The sequence below is a fragment of the Aythya marila genome (assembly GCF_965140915.1).
Source record: "Aythya marila genome assembly, chromosome: 12".
Taxonomy (NCBI): domain Eukaryota; kingdom Metazoa; phylum Chordata; class Aves; order Anseriformes; family Anatidae; genus Aythya; species Aythya marila.
In genome coordinates, this window is record NC_139053.1 from 471688 (window position 1) to 497496 (window position 25809).

Sequence of the window (25809 nt, forward strand, 5' to 3'; positions counted from 1 at the left end):
CGGGCCTGGGGCCGCAGCTCCCCCCCCCGGAACGGGCTGCGCGCTGCGGCCTGCGCGGCCTGGGGATCGGCTCCTGCCCCGCTTGGGCCCGTCACCGCTTCCCCACCGCCCCCCCCCCACCCACCGCCGGCGGGGCCGCTACCTGCCGGCGCTGCGAGGGCCGAGGGTTGCTGTAGAGCGGCGGTAGCTGCTCCTGGAGCCGGCTCCGGCTGCGCGGAACCGCCAAGGCCCCGCCGCGAGGAGGGGAAGGGGCGGGCGTGGGGGTGGCCGCGGTGCGAGCTGCTCGGCTCCGACGGGCGGAGCGGAGCCGGGGGGAGCAGAACTGGGCGGCAAGGGGCGAGCCGGGACGGGGGAGGCCCGCGAGGGGAAGAGCCCCACCGTGGGGCCCTCGGCGGCCTGCGGGCCCCGAGTGAGAGCCGCCGCGGGGGCAAGGCCGCCAGAACTCGGTTTTGGGACACCTACAGCCCAAGTTGCACGTCCTGGGCGCTGCCAGTAGCGACTGGCCGCAGGGCTCCTCAGGGGGAAGGCGGCGGTTTGGATGGTGCTGCCCGTGCTGACCTAACGGAGCCACGCATTTCTTGTGTAAAACACGGCAAATGGGTCAGGGGAAACCTGGGGGATCGCAGGAGCAGGATGCTTAGGGGGGAAATAACTTCTGCTGAGGTTATTTCCCCCCCAGTATCTTCTACTGAGGCTCTTCTGTTGTATTAAGTTCCAGTTTTTGTACTGTAACGTATTTGGCCCAGGGCCGTAAGAGCAATAATGAAGTGAAAGAAAATAACCTATTTTAGTGTAAGCCAGATAATACCAGGAATGGGCACTCTGGTGGTACTTTCTCTCCTTGGCCAGCAGCAGCAGTTAGAACTTTTTTTTTTTTAAGTTTTGGTTCCATTTTTGGAAAAAGATGGGAAGCAAAGCTCCAGCAAGGCCAAGAAATGTAGCATGTATATAAAATTAGGTTGCAAGATTTAGCTTACATGATAGATAAGCATGAATCCATCACTTGAAAAAAGCTGTGTAAGGCTTTCACACCATTGAAATTAGGGACAAAAGTCCCACTAGCTTCACTGTGAATTTTGAAGACAGCTCTGTCCTTCAGCATTGTTCCAATGTAACTGCATGCTTCCCTGTATACTTCCTTGTATTCAGAACTTGCTTTAATAGTCTCCTATTTCATCACTACCATTACTTTTACAAAACTTGTAGTAACATTAACTAATATCTTGATACAAGAGTGTGAAATGGCAGTGAAGTATTTCAAGTACTTTTTGATGTAAACAGATTCCTATCTCTAAACACTGGTTCTTGTCTCTGTTTTCTGTATTCATAACCTTATTTCATACAGGTCAAATAAAAGTGACTAAAGTGTTTAACAAAAAAAGTTTATTACCAAAATACATTATTAAAGTCAATACGTGACAAACTCCTGTAAAGCAAAATAAATTATTCTAACATTGTACAGTATTTCAGAAGGTAGTTAAAGTAGTACTACAGACTTTGCTTCATAGTTCCGAACAGTCATCTATCAGGAACACAATCCTAGAGAGAGCTTAAGGCATGCAGCTTAATGTGCTGGGTAATTTTATAAAATGGAAGTCATCCTATTTAATAAGATACAGTATCAGAATTAACTGCAGTCTTTACATGTCAGTTTTCTAAATTTTTTGTACTTTGGCTATAAAAGCAGTGCCATAGTGTTACAATACCTTTTCTTAAAAAAATACATGTACCCATGTCCATGAATATCAAATGCAAATGTAAATTTCTATTAAATATATCTTAACAAACGTTACTTTCAGCACCAACCGTACATCTTTTAAAATGATTAAATAAGTGCTTCTGAAAGAGGAAAATACAATAACTGACTGAATCCCACTCCAAGCATAAATCAGAAAGATGAAATACGCACCTATTTATCTGTGTTGTCTAGTAGGAAGGAAGTTTTCTCTTTAATAGAAGTATAGGCCTTTAAAATCAAAGCTGCAAGTTACAGTTCATATAATGGATCAAACTCTTAATAAAACAAACAGCAAGTGAAATAGCTGATCAGCTCATAGTGCTGTGACAGAAGATCTGAAAATATGAAAGGGGGAGACTGCAGAGTTGGTGACTTTGAAATGTGCTTGAAAAACCCTTACATAACATGCAAACAAGCCAACCATACACTTTCTAAAGCAGGTAACCTGAGAAATACTTTACTTTCAGAAACTAAGCCTATAATTACTTCACATGCAGAACTTCTCATAAAGGCCATGAGAACTGTGAGTGGGTAACTAATGGCAAGCAGCAGGGAGACAGTTAAACATACCTCTGTGCATATGGGAAAGAATTATTTGTTGGCATTTGATAGGACTGATAACACTTTTTAGAGGCAACTAACTTTATACTATTTTATAGTAACACATGGTCAAAACAAAAAAAAGCAACGAGATGGAAAAGAGCAAATGTAAATAGATACATCCTGCTTAGGAATCCCATTACAGTCAGTCTCGGTGCATTATATTAAATGTTGCAAACATGTACACCAGAATTCTTAACTTTGATTGAAAGCTACTTGCTTTTTAAGTCTTGGTTCGCTGCCACCTTCTTTTTAGCTTATGAATGCAAGCTTTTCACCTTTTTTTCTTTCATTAGTAGAGCAATGTTAAAATAATTATCCCTTTATGCAAAAATAAGGAAAGTGGCAAAATACTGTTTCTGTGAATACTGGCTGGTAGTTTAACATTATCTTGGATCTCTTCCTACCTTTAATTTTTTCAACAAATAGGATCTCTGAATGAAGAAGATCAGATATACTGCAAATAGTTTACTACTTTTGCATGAATTCTATATTGAATTCTGTATCTATAGATAAAATACTGGTGTCAATAAGACAGTATGAATATCCCATTAGAAGTTTACTATCTCTAACTGATTTTGAGATGTGAATAAATCTTGTTCATTAAATGAAAAATCTGTAGAAATATTAAAAATAACTTTTAACTGAAAATACTACAAATCTGTATTTAAAATATCTCAAATATGACACAAAAATGCTTTGACATTATATCAATTTTAAAGTAAAATGTGTACTTTCTGATATCAATTTTATATATAAAAAACTACAGATATTTAACTTGAACAAGTTAAGGAAACCACTTAACAACAAAAATTGCTGAATGTACGTGGAATGTAGTGCCTTTTACACTGGCATTTAGATTTTGTGCTGCTTCATAAAGTAGTAACCCGACTTGTTTACCACTTACAGTCAGCAATGCACAACAGACTGTATGCTACACATACCACCTTCTTAGACTTACTGTTCTAGCTCATTTCTGCTAGCAGAAATGTATAAATATGAAATAAATGTAAAACACTATTTTTCTAAGAGTAAGTCATTTTTTAAGAAATGAGCTTCTAAAAAATCAGGTAACTGCATTCCCATGTCAGGAACAAGGTATGCTTCCGTGCAACTGCCATTCTTTAAAAACAGAAATAAACGGCCACACTAGAAAGCTTAAATCAGGTTACAAAAGGGTTTCTTTTAGAAGTGCTACTGCTTCTCTTGATTGAAGTCTGTATTTCAAATAATTTAAGTAGCCAACTTTATGAATGACCTTAGCAAAGTTGCAAGGTGATTAGCCTGTATATATTTCCAACTGAGATGTTGATGAATGTTGTCTTCTGCAAACTGCTGTTAACACACAAAAAGAAAGCACTCTAATTTTACGGTGCTTTACAAGGGAGAGATTTCTATATGTTTTTTAGAAAACAAAGTAATCCCTAATTCCCCTTCTGAGCCTGTATTATATACACTAGTAAAATTTATTCTACAAGTGACTGTTTTTGATGATTTTGCTTAAAATATGGTTTCCATATTTTATTTTTTGAAATATAACTTTCTATAGGAACATTGCTATGATTACTTTATCCTTCTGTGTATTATATCTACAATTAAACCCTGTCACACAAATGGGATTATTTATACAGCTGGTGCAACTTTCAAGGAACTCCAGAACATGTAGGCATTCCTCAAAATCCCTTTCCTTCTTCATCTGCATCCTTAGAAATCTATATAGATTTAAAAATATCTTTATGGCAATTACTGTTAGTACCTTGTTCTCATAAAAAATGGTGCTCCTAGGTACTACAATCACCACAAGTTAATAGTGACATATGAGGTGACTTGTTTTGCAGGTTTAGTTTAAATTTGTTTTTAATTATTATTTATTTCTTACATAGTTCTGCTGAATGTGTTAAGAAAGCCTTTTAAGAAACAGCAGGCCATTATTATGAAGAATCTTTTATATACCATCAATTAAAAGATACCAGCTTATAGTTAGGATCCAATTAGAGACAGTTATTAGCAAAATGCTTCTAGTTTACTCAGTTCCTGGTGCTTTAAATCAACGGATAGGATACCACTCTTTTTTGAAAGACAACCTGGAGTTTGTAAGGTCTTAAAAACAGATTGGGAATACACATGCAAGCACACATATGCGCTTATCTCCCCTCTTTCTACCTTCCAGAATTCAGGCTGAGTTTGATGAAATCCTGTTGTAAAATTTGTATTTGGTAAGTTGCTATCTTCAAAAAAGAGGGTTAAAATGTTTTTGCGTAACTATTTGGGAAGCAACAAAGCTTTCATGTCTTTAGGTTTTAATATACTGTACTAAGTCATTGTTACTGACTAGTACCAGACAGTAAAAGGAAAGAAGAAAAACAACAATCCCACGTTCTTGGCACCATACAGAGAAATAACAGGTTAAAATGGATCATTCTGTTCCCTACTCCTGATATTTATCTCTAAAACGATTCATCGATCCCTAGTTAAAAATTTGAATTCTTATTGAAACAAGGACTTAGAATGGGAAATCGGCAAGTTTTGCTTGCAATTCTTCTCTTTACCAAGTTTTTCAGGCAAAATTAGTGAAGATAGAAAATGTCACTCTAGGAAACCCCCTCTTCAACTTAATGCTTCACCTAGTTTGTGCTCTGATTTGTGCTGTTGTCCTTATTTAGGATGATGTTTATGATTTCACCCTCATGTTCTTTCATGTGATCCAGCAAATTTTCTTTGTTGGTAGACTCAAAACCACAAATGCAGCAGCAGAAGAGAAGAACACAGTATTCTGTGCCAAGATGGGGTAGAGTGGAGTTCTTTTCTAAACCACCTGAGGTATTCATCAAGTTAGGTTTTTCATTTTCATCAGAACCTGAAATTTCATTATTAGTCTGGTTAATAGACTCTGTAAAAGACACCAGGTTGTCTGAACTTCCTAGTATAGGTACTGTACTTTCATCTGTGCCTTCCAACAAGGTTTTGTCAGGAAGCTGTCCTTGAAACCTGAAATAATAAAAGAAACAACTATCAAAATGTACAGCTGTTGCTTTTTGACAGGAATTGTACTTTGGATTAGAGGTGGCTCCTTTGAAAATTCTAGATAATAGGACTTGAAAATAGGTAAGACATACCTGCTACTTTGCAAAATTGCATCATTAATAGCCTTGTTCACTTGTTCATAGTTATAGTTTTGGTCACTTGCATGTTTCCACATGTGAGACTTCAGGGATGGAGGATGGCTACATACATATCCACAGAGAGAACATCTAGAGAAAAGATGTGGGGAAGAGATGCATTTAAAAGTTAAGTTTTACTATTGTACTAATTCACTGCTTTTTCCAAAAGGATGAGTAAGCAGCAAGACACAAGTCAATCCTCTTCTTAGTCGCCCTGTTCAGTTTTGTAACTAGGTCAAAAAAGTTTGTAAAATGGTTATTCCAAAATTTAAGACTATTTATACAGTCTGAGAACTTAAAATTGGCTCTTCTGACTTCTTAAATAATTTAATTGAAATCTTATGTTTGGCCTGATAAAACTGTTTAAATACTGCAAATATGCAATAGTTCAGAAACATGGAGATGTCTGTGTGGTATCTGGCAGCCAGGTGGGGAGCTCTCTTCGCCATTGTTCTAAACCAAGCAGGTGCTGTATAATTAGCAGTGCTAATTTTAACTGAACTAATAAAGCCTTTTTTGCTGTAGCATATAGTAGTTTATTTGAGGATCACAGAATCATTGAAAGTGGAAGGGACCTCTTGAGGTTACCAAGTCCAACCCAGCTGTTCAAGCAGGATCAGCTAGAGCAGTTCCCCACACAGTGTCCAGCCAGGTTTGGAAAACGATCACAGATTGATAATTTTGTCCATAGAGTTTTCCAGCAGCCCAAGGTAGTAGAAGGCTAAATCTTTTATTTCCCTATAAAACACTGACTTATACAGTGAAGAAACACTGACTTGTTCTTCAACCAAGTTTGAATTTTATACATAAAATTCTGAGGGGGGGGGGGGGAACGGATGGACAAAAACACGGCCTAAATAATCCTAATTATTAAGCTATGCTTGATCTTTTCAAGAAAAATGGTTTGAGAAATGCTTTTCAAGTTTGAGAGGTAGTTGTCCTATTAAATTTAATTTACACTCCTAGTATTTAGGAAGTAAGGCCTTTATGTATCCAATCCCAATTATCTCTTGTAGGAAGAAGATTTTAGCCCATACTTAATTAAATGCAACTGAGAACATTTAATAAAGGTAATACTTTGGTACTTTTTTCTCTCTTTCTCCCAATAGTCCAATCTCTTTTCTAAAAACAGTTGCAAATTCTATGACACTCAGATAAATACACAGCACAATTCAGAACTGAACACAAAATGTTTCTTCCTCTGCTAGAATTTGATTGGATAGTTCAAAAGCATTGAAAAATAAATTCCATTTACATAGACATATTGTATATTTACAGACAAATAATATGACTGATCAAATCCCACAGGACTTTTCTCATACATGAACATACAACAGAGGAGTTTATTTTTTTAACAAGTGTTTTCTGAGATGATAAATTAGTTATCTGAGCATGAAGGAGATGAGTGATACTGTATATCATCACTCTGGAGCTGAACAGTACTCAGGGTAAAGATGTGGTAGCTCATCATCTTTTGGACAAGAAAGCTGCTTTGCTTAGCTACTTAGGAAGCTTTTCAAATCACACGAAGAAGACTAGGATCAAATTTTCCTAGATACTGAAGGCGAACTGTTTCTAACAAATTATAGTTAGGAATGCATCTCAGTCTATCTCATTCATTTGTCAATAAGAATTAAATGATTTCTACCCGAGCAATGGGATCCCCTAATAAGTTGTATTATGATAAGTCTATTAAAATTACTACTATACTAGTAAATTTTTGTAAATTTCTGAGGAAGAGTTCTTCAGAAATAGGACCTGGAAACACAAGAAGGCCTGCATAAAACAGTGTTTAAAAATTACAATGGTATACTGCCTTCCTTAGGTAGTGACATAATTCTGTCCTGCTGGGGAACAGGCATGACTTTCTAGCTCACTTGTCTCTATTACGTGTTTTGTAATGTGCTACTCTATTTTTTCCTCTTCCTTCTAATTTGGAGCCTTGTAAAGAAAATGGATGTTTTCAAAAATAGGCAAGCTCACCCTCAGATTGAGAATCTTAGTATTTCAAATAAGACTTTTTCAAAACAATGCCATTGTTAAAAATAAAAAGCAGACCTTATCATTCATTTACAGATAAAATTAGGTCACAATGAATTTTTGCAAAACACAAGAGTCAAAAAATAATCTTAATTCTGTTCTGTATGCACATGTATTCAACTAGTCTTTTATTATATGATGATATATAATTTTTCTGCACTACTAGCACAGCTTGGTCAGTGGATTGGTACACAGTGAATGAAGCAACAGTTGAGTGACTTAACCCTTTTTAATGACAGTCTCTTTTTTTGAAGTACATTAATTTTCTCTCTATGTATATAAACATAGATGGACAGACTAAAAACTACACTCATCAGTTAAACAATGACTATTCATACTCATTCTTAACTAGGGCAGCGTGATTCCAATCTGGATTCTAACAAACGTGTATATACTTAGGCTGTGCTTAGATTAGGATATTAAACAACGCCAGAGAACATTCCTGGGTGCTGGAATTTAACAATCTATATTGTTACAGTGTTAGAAGTGCCCCAGGCATGGTTTTGGCACATACATTTTCCTAAACAATTCCACCCATGCTTTGGCAATTAACACGGTCCAGAAGCCTCTTGTAATACATATTTTATATACAACCACCCCATTTTGGAAAGAGAGCGGAATATTGTACCAGAGGGATGCCATGGACCTATTTAATTAGCTAGCATAAATATCACCTGGGAACACCATATCAAATCTCTTTCCTTTTCTCTTTCCCTCTCAATAAAAAAAGTCACTGGAACAAAGAATGAATATAGAAGGGAAAAGAATATAATCTAAACTCTGCTTTATATCTTAACACAACCAAACCAGTACTATCATAGCTTTTTGCTAAATCAGAGCTGTTACATACTTGTACTGTTCCATTAGCTGCACTGCCTGATGCTCCTGGGGGTGGCGCCTCATATGACATTTCAAACTATTCATATTTGTGGTGGCGAAGTCACATACTCGACATCTAAAGAGACAACAAGAAGTAAACTAATCTGACAATTAACTACTAACACTTCCAGAAATATAATTTAAGAGAAAGCAAAGGTATCTGGAAAGACTACAATTAAAGGCTAACAATATTTACAGAAGTCCAAGTGATGACATCTTTCAATTTTTGGACTATGAGAACGTTTTGCGCTCCAAAAAAGACTCCAACTAGAATCCGAGCTAGAATCACTATGAATACTGACCATGGTCCATCCTTACAGCTACCTTGTGCACCTCTACTAAAGCTGGTATGCCTCATGATCTGTAAGGGATGCACTTACAATAGCTGTGATGTAGATTGCTTGGCTATGTTACGCAAAGGCACAATATGGCCATAAAAGCTATAGGGGAGACAATGTACCTAGAAGCGAGTCTTGTTCCTTAAGAATATGTATTCTGCTTAATGCAACAGGCATTTCTCATGACATTTTAAATGCCAAACTATCTATTAAGTAATAAAACATCTAAGTTTCAGAGCATGATAGCTGAAGTAAAAGTCAGGGACAAGATCAACATGTTTAGATTCAAGTGCCCTAAGACAAGTGAGTTGCATCATGCTGTCTAAATTTTTATTTTTATTTTTACATTTTTCATGGTATCGTTGTCTAAAAACAATATAGATGAGATCCTAGATTGAGATCCCTGGATTTGGACCACAGAGTATTACACAAAATACTAAGATATGCATAAATATAGTACCACATAACAGATCTAATGGAAGCCATCAAGATCAGCTAAACCTTTGCACATTTATCAGGATTTTTAATTGTCTCTTTTTTGAAAAGGTAAAATGTCCAACATTTACTAAGTCTGGTCTATAGAGTGAAAAAGGTTGAGATTACAGGATATTTATCTAGAAGTTCCTAACTTTATTTTTGAAAGGATTTAATTGTGCAGTATTAATGTCCAGAAGGTATCAAATCAATACAAATGAATAATTAGAGGCTATACAGTTTAATTTCCAGCAATTTTTGTTAAACAAATAATAAAATACCTTTATGAGTGTGAAAATCACTACAATGTACTTAGGTCGCTATCTGATCAAGCAGAAAGGCTTGAGGAATACATCTTTCAAAAGAAAAAAAATACCATAAATACTGAATCTTTACAGTTTTTAAGCTGTGTCTTGAGTATCCTACAAGGTCTGCAGATGTGTCTAAAGGATTCATGCATAAATAATAAGAAAAGCAAGCTGGATCTGTAGGCTTAAATTTAGTAAGCAGCAGTCTGTATCATCAATGGAAAATTTTCAAAGATTCCTAAATCAAACAGGGTGGGCTAACACCAACTCAGAAAACTACCAAATACCATGATACTACAGTATCTGCTGTTCCAACAGAACTAAGTTAAAAATAATGGAAATAGGGAAGATTCGGAGAAGAAAAAAATATCTATTTGTATTCCACACTTACTTTCCAAGAAAATATCTTTCAAATTTTTGCTAGTGATAATGGATATTGTTATAATGCATAAATTAAAACACACGTCCTTTTTTTTTTTTTTTTTAGCCAAAAGAGAAAGCTACTGGCTCAGTTAAGCATTTCAATGTGTTAAGATGAGTTTCCACAATTTGCATTAAAAAGACGGAAGTTTATTAGCTCAAAAATTGTATTAACTCAGATCTATTTCTAGCCATTAGAGAGGGACAGAGATCCAGAGATGAATGAGCACGGACTGAAAAGGCAGGAATTTACATGTATACAGCAACCAGAATCATACAGAAAAATGCATGATTTGCTTTTTCTGCTGAGAACCTATAGTACTAAATGTAATTCTAGATATCCAAGTTTTTCTGTAAATCCATGTAACATCCATCTACAAAAGCTATACAATTTGATCCTAAATGTATTAATATTGTTTGAAACCTGGAAAAAAGGTAAGGGGACAGGACAAAGGGCAGCAATTTGCTGAACTGTAGGAGCCAAGACTTTATGGATGTACCTTGACTCCTCCTCCTTCCTTCATTAAGGAATGTGAATCTTGCTGTTTACCTTGCTGCTTTGAAACAAAGCTTTAAAAGCAGCAATATCACAATGGAGAACACTTTGAAATAAGGTAAATCCAAAATAAAATGAAGTATTTAATGAGTACTAAATAAATTATTGCTGTTGGCCAAAGTTCAATATTACAAGATAATTATTTCCCTTTCCACATCTGGATGCTTGAAACTGAAAACCAGCAGTTTTCAAATGCAATGCATCCTGGAGACACTAGGAAATTTTAATTACATAGGGTTGAATCAAACAGAAAGCATGGCTCCTTCAAATTTGCAGTAAAATTATAGTACTGACATTCTTTAATATATATTCAAAATTGCATTAAAACAAGCAGACTAAGAGCCTAGCATTAGTTAGCAATAATTGAGACTTACCTATAGGGCTTATCAGAGTTATGAATTCGTCTGTGATTTCGTACACCAACATAAGTTGTACTTGTGTAGTCACATACATCACATCTGTACAGTTTCTGAAGTGAAGACTTATTTCCTATATGAAAAAACACGACATTTTCGACAGTTGAATCCAGCATTGTCAGTTCTCAGATGATAATTTCAGCACAGCTGAATTATGAAACATGAATTAACACTTGAAAGTAATACTTTAGTATCTGGAGCAAACTGGCAATAGACAGAGATAATAAAGGTACATTCTATTTACCATGCTGTTCTGCATTTGCCCTACCTTCTACTGGAATTACTAAAATTTTTAGGAAGACACATTCTTTCTATGAACTCTTCCCTTCTTCCAGTTGGGTCAAAATCCTGAGTTACAGCAAAAGGTGAAAAAATGTGGGAGCTGCTGAACCCATCATTTTTCACTGTTTTGTAGAATGAATCAAATCATGAGAAGATGGGCAATGAGAAAAGAGAAGTTTCTAACTGTAGTCTCACTACATTCACAGCCATTTTCAGAAGGATCTGAGATTATCTAAAAAAACCCTCCCAAACCAAAACAAACAACAAAAATCAAGCCACCAAAAAACAAAACAAAACAAAATACTGACCAGATGTATAAAGAAATAATTTGGAACATCACCAAATTACTGAAAAGCAATAGCAACAAAAATTGTTTCTCCTTCCAGAATAAAAAAGACTCTTGAAAAATTAATGGTTGCAGAGACAAAGGCTAATGACTAATTTTACATAGGAAAATCTGTGCTTACAAGTGCACAGTTTGAACATTTTTGGGATGTGACTCTGTAGACACAGAGTCACACTCCAGCCCTATTCCTGCTCCCTCACTGAATAATGTAACTGATCTGGGTTTAAATATGAACATTTAAGAGGAGGGATGGTATTTTTTATGCAGGTCATTTTCCCACTCCAGCTCATCATACAGCAGCTTTCATACACTCTTCAAATGACTTTAACCGCAGATACACAAAGGAATACCAATCTGGAGCTGCTTAAATCAAAACTACTTTGACTACTGCCAAAAGAAACATTTAATTAAAATCTAAGGTCTTGCTTTCTGCATCTAACCTCTTCACTATTTGAAGGTTTTAGATTTTTCCTTTTCGAAGAGCAAGTAAGGTAGGTGCTTAAGTTCGTTTCAACTTTACATCAAATTCTTGTTCACTGACTGAACAGTCAAGCCATTTGCAGTTCAACCTTAAAGTTCTTAAAGCAAAATATATCAGAATTTTTCCTACTATCTGCTCATATAACTTTTTAAAATTTACTACTGTTAGAAAATCTTTAATTTAAATTAAAAAAAAATAATCTTAATTTCACCCTTGGAGACATCATATTTTACATTTCTGTAGTTATTCATTTATGAATATACATTTATGCAGAGTGCAAATGAACACAAAGACACTGGACTGCAGATCTTTGGTAGAGCATGGGTTTTGTGAAGGCTGGTCTATTGCATGCTCTATCAGAATGGGTTTTCCTTCTTAAATTCTGCAACTTTAGAATAAACCTTTTCTAAACGTATTTTATATTATGAATTTGGTATTTTATTCGGCAGGCTGCTTAAAACAAACAGTATCTAATGAGATTTTTAATGTTACACAAGCATATTATCTATTGCATAGTTGTAAGAGGCTAACCACCCAGTAACTTAGTAACTTAGGAGCAATTATTTATATCAATCACTACATTAGATTTAGCCTTTCAACAAAATGCACATGAATTATGTAACACATCATATAATCTCTAACTGAAGTGAAATAGCAGTCATGTCCCCTGCCTCCTTCAGCAGCTTATTTCTTGAGGTTGTGGGATTTTTTTGCTTTCTGGATTGAGGACATCAGGTCTCTTAAAGTGAACATGGAATGACAGATCTTTATTCTCACAGCAGTAACAGGTGCTCCTGTAATTCTGCTTATTATCCTATTCCCTCATTATTAGACATTTACAATCAAATCATATCCAGTCTCATAATGTTCTCTTTTAATTTATAGTACAACCATGATGAATAAAGAGACTTTTAGGACTAACTATTTCATAAACAAGAAATGGAACTGTTCCAGCTCAGGCATCTTTCACATAAACAGATGCTATGCCATAAACTTCTTTGTTCTGTGTTGCTTTACAGGGATGACATTTGTTTGACAAGAGATTGCTGTACTACAGTGGTGTTGTAATTTGATTATAAATTGGTTCTGAAATAATTTAAGCATTCCAAAGCATGAGTTAATAAAAGTTTAAAAGGAAAACTGTTTTAATTCGAATCACCATTACTGAATTTCATGTGGGGTAAACATTTAATTAAGGTGCCTGGATGTAACACTTTTAAGACAGTAATGAGCAATAAATACTTTAAAAAAAATCTCTGAAATAACTACATCGAAGGCAGACAGTTTTCACAAACAGAGGTTCCTCCTTTGTGGAAGTTAAATTACCAGGTCAGGATATAGCATCTAACAACACCTTTTAAAATGTAGTATTTTCAAAAGCAGCTAGCTATCTTGATTTTCAGTCACCTTAGGACTTTAGCTCAAAAGGTACAGTATTCACAAGTCTGATATGATTCAGGAATCTCAAAGTACTGCTTTATTAGGTCATCTTTAAAAAATCTTGGTTTAAAATAGTCAAAACAGTGTCAGAACTACTAATCCAAGCTGTGCTACCATATATTTGTAACCAGCAAAACTCACAATGTTTTTCCTATCATTTCTCTTACTATGCTATTTCTTCTGAAGAAAAATAAAACACAAAACTTAATGTTCTCACTACCAGCAGACCCTCCCTAGCCTTTTTTCTGCTCCCCTGGAATTCAGATAGCTATCTGAAGCTTAGGTTTTATGGATATAATAAGCACTACAGAACAATTTCCCGAATTTAAATATTTAAATGTCTTAATGTCTTCTGCATTGATGAGAGCAAAAAGGAGCCAGGAAGGGTCATTCTACCTGAGGCTAGTGAGCCAATTAATTTTTAATTTCCCATCACGTATGTTGAAAGCCAAAACAAGAGGCAGTGTGAGCTAACAGAACAAGAGTTAAGAATCAGTCAGGAGTTAAGGATCTCACTTTATTCTGACGCCTACCATGTTGCTTTGGACAAACTGTTAATGGTTCAAGCCGTCTACCTGGCTCATGCTGCTTAGTACCTTTCTTCACAAGTATCTGTGCTAACGTCAATGAGGTGAGAGTAGAACCCAGATATTTCAACTGCAATCTAAGTACTATTATAGTACACATTTTGCTATATAAACAAACAAGAGACATAGTTAGGACAGAAGAGAACTATGAACACAAACTGTGAAATATTTTATCTCACAGTTGTTCAGAGGTGATATAATTACTAGCATTTTTCAACAATACTCTAAAATTGCTAAGTACAAAAAAATCTACAGTTCTGCCTATAGAAGCTTTGTAAATATTTTCAGGAGCTTTATCTCACCAGAAAAGAGGATGCATTGAAGTTATATTAGATACTGGGCCTCCAAGAGCACTGAAAGGATTTTAGGATCACATTTCCCTTAACTTCAGGGATTAGCTATTTTCTTCCTATTTCACTACCTTTACACATCAGGTTTGTTTTTCTTAAGAACACTGTTAAATTATAAGCAGATACACAGTTAACCAAACGTTTTAGAAATGCATACCTTTGGTTACCCTAGTGACTATTACATATATAGCTTGCATTTTTAAAATGTTCTACATTTGCCTCTCCAGGATTAAAACTCATTTTGGACTCATTTTGGACATTACCGTAATTAAACAGAAACTTCTAATAGCAGAATAGACTGTATTGTATGTATATGCTGATAGAAAACTGTGTAACCACAATGAGTTTAAAAAAAGGGCTTTATTTTGTTTACTCTAGGAAATTTAGAAAATACTATAGTTGCTGAAGAAAGATAAAAAGGATTGTTTTTCTTAAAAATGCAAAATAATACTCCATAACAATTATTATCTGTAAATATTTAAATTGTTTTTCAAAAAGAAGAAAAAGAGGATCTGATTAAATGTGCAAAGAATGTCTTACCTACTAATAACTGTGAGTAAGAGATCTCAAAACTGATCATTTAGGTAAGTTTGCACACTGAAAAGGCCACGCATTTAGGTTAGGTATAGATGTGAAAACATTTTGGCCTGAAAAGGACCTTAAAAACAGTAAGCCCGCAAGTATAGCAAACAAGTCATTTTATGAATGATTTTTTGTAGTTTTAAGTGACAATATAAACAGTACCTTCTCTTTCATCTATGTCATTTGAAACAGTTAGTTTGTTAGATGTGGCTGTTGAAAAGATATCTGGAAGACTGTGTTGTTCTCTCTCATGATTTCGCAGTTGGCTCTGAAAAAACAATTGCCCGTGTTTAAATACATACTACAAACATTCACCGGTCACTTCAGACACTGCAGTAATATATGACATTGCTACTCAACTTTTAATGACAACTGTTATAAAACATATGTTAGCATATATACAGATTATCCCTCAGTTAGTTTTACTGGAAACAAAACAAAATACATAACATTAATTAATAACATATAGGATTGATGAAAATGACTCATATGATTGTGATTTTTGTTAATTTAAAAAAAACCGTTCATTAGAAAAATGACTATATACATATTATCTGTAACTGTAATGTGTCATGTTGACTTTTTTATTTTCAAGCTTTTTCTTTTCCCTATTTCCTTCTTCCCCCTTCTTCCCATCTTCTACATTCTCATGTACAAGTGGCAAACAGTTTTTCCTCCAGAATTATTATACTCCAAAAGCAATATAAGATTAGAGGTTAGAGGATGGCTTGTGTAAAAATGGCTCCATTTTCTTTTTGCCTTCTGACTTAAGAATGTGTTGTTGTGGTTTCTACTTGCCTGGGGAGGAAGAGGGAGAGAAAGCCTTTTTCTACCCAACCAGTATAGTTTTTCAAACTAAGACCAGACAACAGGAAATACAGCAAAATTTGCACTATCGCTGCCTAAAAGAGTTTCAGTTTTAAGACTGGGTACTGTTGTTATCTATTCTTTATTTGTAACTACTGAATTGAGTACAGAGGAACACACACACCATCAGTATCAATGCTTAAAATGGAGACGATAAAAAAAGGCCCAAGTAAAATATTCTGCTATGGCAACTCATCTTGCAGCTCTGTTCTACAGAACATCCAGCCTAAAGCAAAAACAGAGAAAGAAATTTAAAAAATAATAATCTGTTTTGCAGTTTCTCCTGTTACCCCCAATTACTATTGCTTTTGCTCACACTCACAACTAGTGGGTGCATCTGAGCATTCTCTTAAAATTTCTGCTATTAAGTTCTCTGATGCTTCCACTTTTTTAGTTGCTACAGGTTAGCAGAACAACAGGATATTAAGATGTTCATAAGATGGTTCTCATGAAAATAACTTATGTGAAGAAGCAAGTTTATTTCATTGGGTAAGGCAGAGTAATTATAGCTGAATGGTATATTCAGAAAGTACTGCTAGCAATAACCCTCAATTGTAATGACAATGAAACCAGGATATCAGACTGAATCAAGATAGAAAGAGGGATCACCAATTATAAAAAAAAAAAAAAGTAGACAAATAGGTTATTTAGCAATTATAGACAGGCACAGGAAATAACTTTACCTTATAATGAAAGGATTCTTTGCATTGTTTGCACTGATACATTCTTGTTTTGCAATGGTTGATCATGTGGCTCTCTAAATCCTTACTATTGTCAGCAATGTGTTCACAGATCGGACACTGATAGGGCTGCCTCTGACGATGAACTCTCAAGTGTTGTTTTATGTAGCCCTTATTACCACTGCTGTAATGGCAGAGGCGACAGCGGTAGGGCCGATCTGCACTGGGTATATATTCTACTAGGTTACTTCCTGGAATATTTGCATCATTTGCGTTTTGGCATTGTGCATTGTCTTGTAATTCTTTCAGAATGTCATCATCAGAAGCATTTTGATCTGTCCTCTCCTTCAGTTTTTCAATGACAGTGAGTAGTGACATACTAATGCCCATTTTAATTGGTGCTTCTGATAACTCTGGCCTTTCGTTCTGTATCTCAACTATTGCACATTCATTTTGGTTTAAGCCACTAAACTCCTCTGAAGGACTCTTATGCGAGGATACCAATTTAGGATGAGCCATGCACAGGCCATTAGCCTCTCCCTGCCCCGTATCTGCAACCACAGTGTCTTCCCCAGTCAAAGTCCTAAAGCTAGACCTTGTTAGTTCTGCAGCTCTGATAGGCATTGTAACAAGAGCTTCTGCAGCTAATGAGTGTAGTCGTAAAGACTCAGAATTTGTCCTTCTTCGTACAGGAGGTGCATTTTCATCAGTTGCTACATTTTTAATAGGGCTTAATTCATTCTCTTTCTTCTCGGTATTATTCCATCCTATTATTACTTCTTGGATTTCATCTGAATGATAAACTTCATCAGGTTCTTCACCGGTAACACGGGATGCTTCTGAGATTATTTTTGTTTCTGTTTCAATGTCAGTGTTTATCAAGAAAGGCTTTTGTAAGACACTTTCTTCAGCACCTGGCAAACGTTCGACTATTACATTAACATGACCCTTTGTATTTGGACTACAATTAATGATTTTCTGTGCTGATGAAAGTAGGCTATCAGTTACCAAATTATCCCGTTCTGTATCTGATACAGTCTCCTCTAAAACCTCTGTAGTAGGAGAATGCACTAGAGACTGATTTATCACCTCTTCTTTTACATTTGTTCCTACTGGTGATTTACATGACAGTTGCTCAGAATTGCAAATCTGAAGTTGAAGAGTAGGTTCACCATGGATATCTAGTTCATTATTTTCCAAAGAAAGAACAACTGCATCCATGCTGTGAGGTGTATGAGTTACAACCATCTCTGACAAGTTGGCAGTTTCATTTTCTTCCTCAAAGATAGGATAGGAACAATCAACTTCACCTGCATGCTTCCAAGAGTGAGTTTTCAACATTCGTTGCTGACCACAGGTGTACCGACAGATTAAACACCGGTACATGCCATACTGCTCGTAAGTATACCATTTCCTCCTACCCATTTCAGGTATATGAGTAGACTGAGTTATATCTTTACATTCCACATTTCCTGTCTGATCAGTCCCTGATTTGACACTTCTTTCCACTGGCCCTTGCAAAAATGAACTCGAGACATCTACACATTGCTGTACTTTTGTCTGCATTTTACTACCATTCTCGTGGTAGTTTTGGAAGTGAGATTCAAGTTCTTCTTGGTTTTTAGAAGCAAAATGACATTCTGAGCACATTAATATCACTTCATTTTTCTGCCCATGTTGTTTTATATGTTCTTGTAGCATTAAGAGAGAAGGTGATAGAAACTTACATAGACTACACTGGTAGCATGTCACCTTTTTTTTGCTTTGTGGAAGACATTCAGTCACAAAACAATCAGCTTGTAACTCTTCAGTCTTTTTAGTAGCAATAACAGAGAACTCAATTGCTTTAGCTGGGATTTCACAAAGATCATCCGTTTCAAAGGACTGTGCAGAAGCATTAGGATGGGAACGTTTTTTCCCTATTAAAAGGCATCTTTGTGACTTCTCACTTTCAACTATTTTGCTTAGCTTCTGGATAACATGGATTAGTGGATCAGTTTTACATTTCCTCTGATCTTCACTGGCTTGCAGTGTTGGGCCAATGACTGTTTCAGAAATCAGTACAGCTTCCTGTTCTCTAATACTTGGCATCAGTACTGCAACGTTTCTTCCTTCTTCCATAATATCTAGGATAAAGTGTTTTATAAAATATTAAAAATTAATACAATAATAAAAACACAAACCAGTAGTATTTATCTACTAAATGTGGAAGCCCAAAGCCACCAACTTCATAAAAACTTTCAGAATGGCTATTTAAATAGCCAAATATTTTGAGGACTATGTAGATAGTATAAATACTATTCAAAATATCTGGACAGAGTACTTCCAGGACAGCCTCTAACTGCATGCCTCCAAGTTGTATATTGGCAAGATAAATATTTTTCAAGCATAAGCTGATTAGCATTGTTACAACTATTGTTTTTCTTTACAAGGACTACCCATTTGAATGCTAGACACTTAAATAAACCAATCAATAGTAACTGGCACATTTATGAGTAAAACTCATGATACGGTATGAAAACGTATTCCTGATGTACTCACTCTGATACACTGATGTCTCCTAAAACAAATGTCAATTTACATCAACATAATTTACAAAAATAAGCATTTTTTTCCCTTGAGAAGTTGGTACAAATAAGTAATTCTGGTATGTAGTTACGTTAGTCACTTCGCTTTGACTGTATTAAAGACCATTCAAATGTCAAAGCATACTTAAAAGTGTCATTTTCTAGAAAAGCTACTAATTGTAGCTTTTCCTATAGTTCCTTAATTGTAGGGAAAATCAATTTATACACGTTTTTGTTTGTTTGTTTTGAGGGAAAGCTAAAGATAGTATTTCCACTTACACTTTCTTTAAACATATCTAACCATAAACCACAGGCAATAATGTGGTAGCGTTGAAGATTAAGTTAGAAGCCAATACATATAAATGTACATGAAAGGATACTTTGTGATGTGGGCAAAGTTGTGGAGTAGAGATGGGGGTGCTGGACAGTGAATTTCAGTGGAATTTACTTCTGAAAAAATGCCAGAAAATAACCTATTCAGGTTCCTATTAAATACCCACACAAATGGGTATTTAATATACTTCTTTTTAATACTATATTTAAAATGTAGAACATCGAGAGATGACAGGTACTTCTTTTATCAGTTATCCTTAAATTAAAAAAAAAAAAAAGTTGGAATAATTTTTTTTTTTTTCCAAGAAAGGTATGTTGGCCAAAGCAGAACTTCCAGAACTGGTCCAAAAGGCCCACAAAAAAAAGAAAAAGGGGACTTGTGGATGTAGTATACAGCTGTAATTTAAAAATGAGAATGTATTTCTAGATAATTTTTTTTTGACTCTGGCAGGAGTCTACTAGGAATAAAAAGCACCACTGGCCTTACTTTGCCCATAGGCAGTGTAAGGAAGAAAGACAGAAGCGCCATGATGATGCTTCAGGGCAGGTTTAAGCCTCAGCCATGCCTGCATGGTCAGGTGGGGTGGCCCTCTCAAAGAGGCAACCGCAGCATGGATCTATTGCCACATGTGGCACTACTTCAAAATATTGTTTAGACAAACGTAAGAAATGTATTTACATTTTTGCATTGCAGGAGATGCAACAACGTTGGGGAAACTTTGGATTTTTGTTTTAACACTGGAAGATTTCATGGGATTGCCCAGTGTCAGCAGAAGATGTGCAGGCTTATTTGCTGAGGCAACACATGCGATATGAATGAAGCACCTTCCAGTTACTGTATGTTCTGAAGATAAAAAAAATAAAAAAAATAATCACACTTACTGGAACTTAAATACAAACTGTAAGAAATGCATTTATTGTAAAGCACTGCAGGTGTTTTGATTTTTAAATAAATCTGTTACTACTGGACACAAGAACATACAATTTCTGGTTTAATTGAATATAGCAAAGAAATAGAATTTCTTCTTATTATTTGATACAGCCAGTGATGTTTACTTAAGACATGCCTTTCTTATTTTTCAGATTTTTACTTAAAACACACTAGTTAGAAAACATATGGGACTTTATGATACAATTTCTTCCTCATCTTTTCGAATGTAAGCATAATACATTGCTTACTCTAATATTTTAATATTTTTAAGGTAAGCAGTACGTTAAAGGTCTGAACACATATACAGATTATTTTTGATCTATCAAGAAAATAAGCATATATAATAATATGTAATTATTCCACAATAGCAGTTAAATATTTCCACCAATAAAAATCAGGTTGTTATAGCTTTTCTGTACTAAAATTATAGATAGAAATTTAAGAATTTCTTTAAAGCAGAAACAAATCCCAGAAGGTACTCATTCAGAATAACTCAGATTTATTTTCCACATGGATTTGGTAGAGCTACTGATTGTTTAATTTATGTGCAGATAATATTTGCAGGATCATAAAAATTTGTCAGGCTTAAGGCCACTATACTTTTTTCTTTTATTTCAAAAACATATGTCATAATTTTGATCTATAGAAAAATTCAAAGCAGGAATGTCAAGTTATCTTTATTTGCCATTCACCTTACTACTCAGGTTATCTACAGAGTCTGTTATAATTGCAAAGTTCAGTACCTGTTGGAAAACACAGATTCACACTGAGAAATACATTTGGAACATTTCCTTGAAATAATTGTTCCAATATGTATGGATTCTCTGAGAGTTTTTAGTATTTAATTCCCAGTTGGATCTGTCCAATTGAAGCAATCTATTACAGAAGCATCATAATTATCAATATAAGCAATGTTAATATCATTCACACTTGATATGCTTATGTATTTTAGCTGAACATCCAAAAATATTATTAAATTCTGAATTATTAGGAGAGACAAGACTACTGTCTTCAATGTTACTATTTTGCTGTGTTAGTTTCAAGAATATTTACCTGTTAATGGCTAAAGTCTAAATTAAAATTGAAAAATAAAAATAAAAGAAGCCATTAAGGTAATTGGATTCATGATAATTAGAAAATAAAACAACTTAAAGGCCTTATGCCTTTAACTGGATACATGTAAGCAGATTAAGAATTATCAATATTGTACTGCCATTGTAAATCAACTAGGAGAAATACAAATTAAAAAATAAATCTATTTAAAACAAGATAGTATCACTTTACATGTGAGTATACCAAAAAACCTGCTTATTTAATTCAAGTTCAGTATTATCTTACTAACAGGAATCAATGTTATGTGTGTTCAGTTACTATTAAACTGAAATATCCAACTATTTAACTTTTTAATATAAAACAGATGTCTTGATGTGCATTTTCAGCTTCAATTTCTATTGTCTGCTTGGTACAGTAGATTGAATGACTAACTCTTGTCTATGTGGCTAGGAAAACTTACATCCCATTCATATATTTCCAATTATACATAAAAGATGTTGCAGTAGCAAATGGGTGACATGTCAACAACAAAGTTAATAGCGACTGACCTTCCATTCAACCACTTCTTTTACTTCACTTATCTATTGTTTGAAAACCATCCTATTTAGCTATAGAAAAACATTTAGCTGTTTGTTTCATACTGACTACAACATGTTTAATAATATTGTAACAATAAATGTGCTTCTTCCCCCTGCAAGCAGACTTGCCATCACATGAAGCCCTTCAAGGAATAACATCAAGCTAAAATATTTTCAGAGTCATTTAGGGAAAATTATAGGAACATGGCACTACTTTAAATCAAACTTAGTAATTTTAACCCTTTATAAGTAATGCAAAGCAGGCAAATATTTTCCTTACCTGTTTCATTTGAAAGCAGCATAGGAACTAAGAGGGAAGCCCACAAATGAAAGGCGCTGCCATTTAACACTGCTATGTCGAAGCAGAAAACAGAGTACGTTCAGATGCACCGATTGTTGATACTTGTAGCTGATGCGTGTTATCAGCTGTGCAATTACAGCACACACTTGCACATTAGTTAAGTTATGCGCTCCCTGTTTAGCGCAGGTTTAACGCAGATCGCTGCTCTGTTATATAGGGACGGCCAGCACGGAACCCCAATGCCTACCCCAAGCAGCGCGGGTCCCCGACCTCAAGGGGACGGGATGGGACAGGCAGCAGCCCCAGCCCATGACCTGCGGTTCAGGGCCGAGACCCCGTGGAGGAACGGGGAGAGCAAAGAGGGGCTGCCCCTTCCCTTCCACCCCCGAGGTGCCGCCAAGCCGCGCGCGGTCCCCGCGCGGCAGCGTGCAGGTACCGCCGGCGCGGCCCAGAACGGGTGGGAAGGGAGGAAGAGGATGAGGAGGAAGAATAGAAGAAGAAGGAAGAAGAAGAGGAGGAAGAGGCAGCGGGCAGCAGCCGGCGAGCTCCCCGGGGGAGGTTCAGCACATGGGCTCGGCTCCACGCGTTGGTCCAGGGCCCACCCGCACGCCGCCGCCGCTCCCCGAACCCTCCCTGCCGGTTGCTGCTCCTGTGGCGCTCTCCGCTCGCGCTGGCAGCGCCAAGGGCCGGTTTTGAGGTAATTTAAAGAGAAACCCAATAAAACAAAATTTAAAAACTCCTCACCTTCGGACACAGCTTCAAGATGGCGTCGATGGAGATCATATCACGTGATCGGCGGGCGCGGGTCAGGTGACCGGCTGGTGGCCGCTGTTGCCGTGCCACCGCCTCCTCGCCGTTGCCATGGGGACGGGCCCGGGCCGCCCCCAGCCCGCGCGGCGCGGCCCAGCTCCTCCCTGACGTCAACCTGCACCGAGCCCGTCTTGGGGTGCTGTGGTGTCCCTGTCACCTTCTCCACACACAGCGCCACCGGCCTCTTGCGAAGGCTGTAGGGGCTTAGATCGGTGCTCCGTTAATATTTTTGTCTTAAATTTCCAACCAGCGCGAAGCCCCACAGCAATGCGTGGTCACTTCTGACAGCACAGTGCAGCTGATTTGGTTTTAGGCTGTCTCAAAATAATTGGTGTTTACCTTTCACCTCCCATTTTACATAATTCACCTGTCCTGCCTGCCCTTTGCCTGTATAATAAGTTTATAAGCATTCCAGTGCAGGCTGATGCCAAGCCAGGCAGCACAATGTGTGCTTCAAGAAATAATATATTCTTTCAGATGATACTTTCAGCAAAACTTGCAAATGATAAACACCTGTTGTTAAAACAAGAAACCTACTCCCCCCCACACCCATATTTTGGGTCCTAAGCAAGAAATCAATGATAATGTTACCAAGCATAACCTGCAGAGAACTGACAAGAAGATTTTTGTAATTTAAGTTAGCATGAGGATGGAGTTGGAAAGCATACTCTGCATGTCAGGGACAACCTTAGAAGCTGCATGCCAAAAATGTTACATGCTGTCAATTTGAGATATTTCATATGGAAAGTCAAGTGAACAATGAGTTTCAACAGTGGTTCACAGCTAAGCGATGACAAGTAAAATCTAACATTTGGTCCCAGAAAGTGACTTGAAGTGTGTTGACATGGATGGGTTTACAGTTGAACTTGGGGGGACCTTGTAAAATTGTAGGAACTTTTTGCAAGTTTGCTTCCTTCCGCATATTGCAGCTTTGTTAATGATTGTGCATTGTTTGGTAGGAGTAGGATATGCATTTGAAATACTGGCCAATAAAAAATACTTGTTCAAGAGATGGATTTTGCCCTGCTTTCAATAAGCATTATTTCCTCTGTCTTTATTTATTTTGTTACCGTGTTTGGATTCACTGTTTAACCTCTGTTTGATTGTATGAAGCTTTAGGAAATCTCAAACCTTATCCTACAGTCTGTGACTTTAACCTGATCCAGAGCCCCAAATGTAGTCCTACATATCTCCTGACAGAGGTCCAAAGCAATCTAATTTCTTTCTGCCCAGTCAGTAATATACTGAAAGGATGATTCTTCAGCCACTGCTTCTTTTGATTATATATATATATATTTTGACAGGTACAGTGAATGAAATGGAGCTTAAATAACAAGGTCTGCTTAAAAGCTGATGGGTGATTCGAGCAGAAGGGTTGTGCTAGATGACCTTCAGAAGTCATAGAATATCCCCAGTTGAAAGGGACCCATAAGGATCATCCCTTGTTACCTCAAATAAATATTCTAATCTAAATCTTTGTACACTTTGTGCACTTCCCACCCTACACCTACACATCAACTCTTTAAAGCGCTGCCTTCCATTATCTTGCCTTTCTGACTCAGCTGCATACTAAGGGTGGGATGAAGGGTGTTATACCGAGTGGCAGAAATATGCTAGTTGTGCCAAAAACACCTGTGCAAAAGACCTGCTTTGCTGCTGCTACAGCTGGTGTTGCAACTTCTCTTACATGTATGCCATGAGAAAGGTCACTGCTTTCTCTTTTCTTCTTCCTAGTCATGTGACCTGTCCTCTCATATATTGGGAAGGAAGGAATTTTGAGAGATTTGGAAAAGGCACTGGAAGATGACCAGCACGTACAGACTTGGGTCTGCATCCACAATGTAAAGTTGCAAAGACAGCTGGGCTAAGGAAGGTGCATGGATATTGGTGCTGAGTGCAGGCCCAGTTGGGCTTTAGGCTGTGCCCAGCAAGTACACAACTTTGAGTCTAAAGATGAGAGGTCTCTAGGTAAAAACAGCATATGTGGAAAGAACTCAAGGCTTAAAACTGGTCCTGACTTTCCAGTAGAGAAGCTCTAATGACAACTTCAGAAACTGGATCTGTCTGTTCAGTTCTGAGTGTGTGAAGTAAACCAGCTGGTAAGAATAATGGACTGCTGGTGGTAAGGCAGAACAAGATTAATTCTACCTCTCCTGCTATTTAACTACCTTGGTTTTAGAGTTAGGATTTTCATTTCACTATCCTGCAGTTAAATAACACAAAGATTTTAATAAGATCTCCTTTTAAAGAAATTACTAGAGGGAAAATGTAGGCATACAACCTCACAATCTTCTTAACAGCTACCAAAATACATTTCATTAAAAAAAAAAAAAAAAAGTAAAAAAAAAAAACCAACAGCTGAAACTGCACAGTGTTCACAATTCAAAATGTAGTAGTAATAAAAGTAGGAGCTTGTTGCATCTTTTTCCTACTGTATTAATTGGGGCCTTTCTGTAGAAATGTGATTATCTTTTGTGGGCACTGTTTCTTTAAAAGCTTAGTTTCCACAAATAACAGATATTTGTCATAGTTTAATTAACAAGTTATCTGAACTGAAACACTCTTGAAGACATTGAACTCTCACCCTCCTTTATCCAATCAAAATATGCCAGGATCTGACATGTCTGGATTAAAAATACTGGGTTGATAGGGTTGATAATAATTAACGGTCTCTGTGTGCTCTGTTATTCA

The 25809-nt window shown here is 36.6% G+C and overlaps 2 protein-coding genes across 7 annotated transcripts in view; both read right to left on the reverse strand.

Moving 5' to 3' along the window:
• DPY19L3 (dpy-19 like C-mannosyltransferase 3) overlaps positions 1–366 on the reverse strand; it is a 35258-nt gene extending 34892 nt beyond the window's left edge. For 2 of the 4 annotated variants that reach the window (XM_082769966.1, XM_082769967.1), the window contains exon 1: positions 143–366. The gene's annotated coding sequence lies outside the window, so the exon portion shown is untranslated. The remainder of the gene's footprint in view (positions 1–142) is intronic. The other 2 variants (XM_082769968.1, XM_082769965.1) reach the window with 1 other exon arrangement.
• An 883-nt stretch (positions 367–1249) lies between these two features.
• Positions 1250–23076, reverse strand: ZNF507 (zinc finger protein 507). Of its 3 annotated transcripts, none has more exons than XM_082769957.1 (7): positions 23053–23076; positions 16549–18671; positions 15161–15266; positions 10889–11003; positions 8390–8494; positions 5455–5589; positions 1250–5326 (listed from the first exon to the last, which is right to left on the reverse strand). In XM_082769957.1, exons 2-7 carry the CDS (start codon positions 18664–18666, stop codon positions 4963–4965), a joined length of 2943 nt encoding a protein of 980 aa, XP_082626083.1. In that variant the 5' UTR covers positions 18667–18671; positions 23053–23076; the 3' UTR covers positions 1250–4962. The 3 variants fall into 3 exon arrangements, with proteins under 3 accessions (XP_082626083.1, XP_082626082.1, XP_082626084.1); XM_082769956.1 differs by lacking the exon at positions 23053–23076 and adding an exon at positions 22288–22355; XM_082769958.1 differs by lacking the exons at positions 8390–8494; positions 23053–23076 and adding an exon at positions 22288–22355.
• Positions 23077–25809: the final 2733 nt, after the last annotated feature.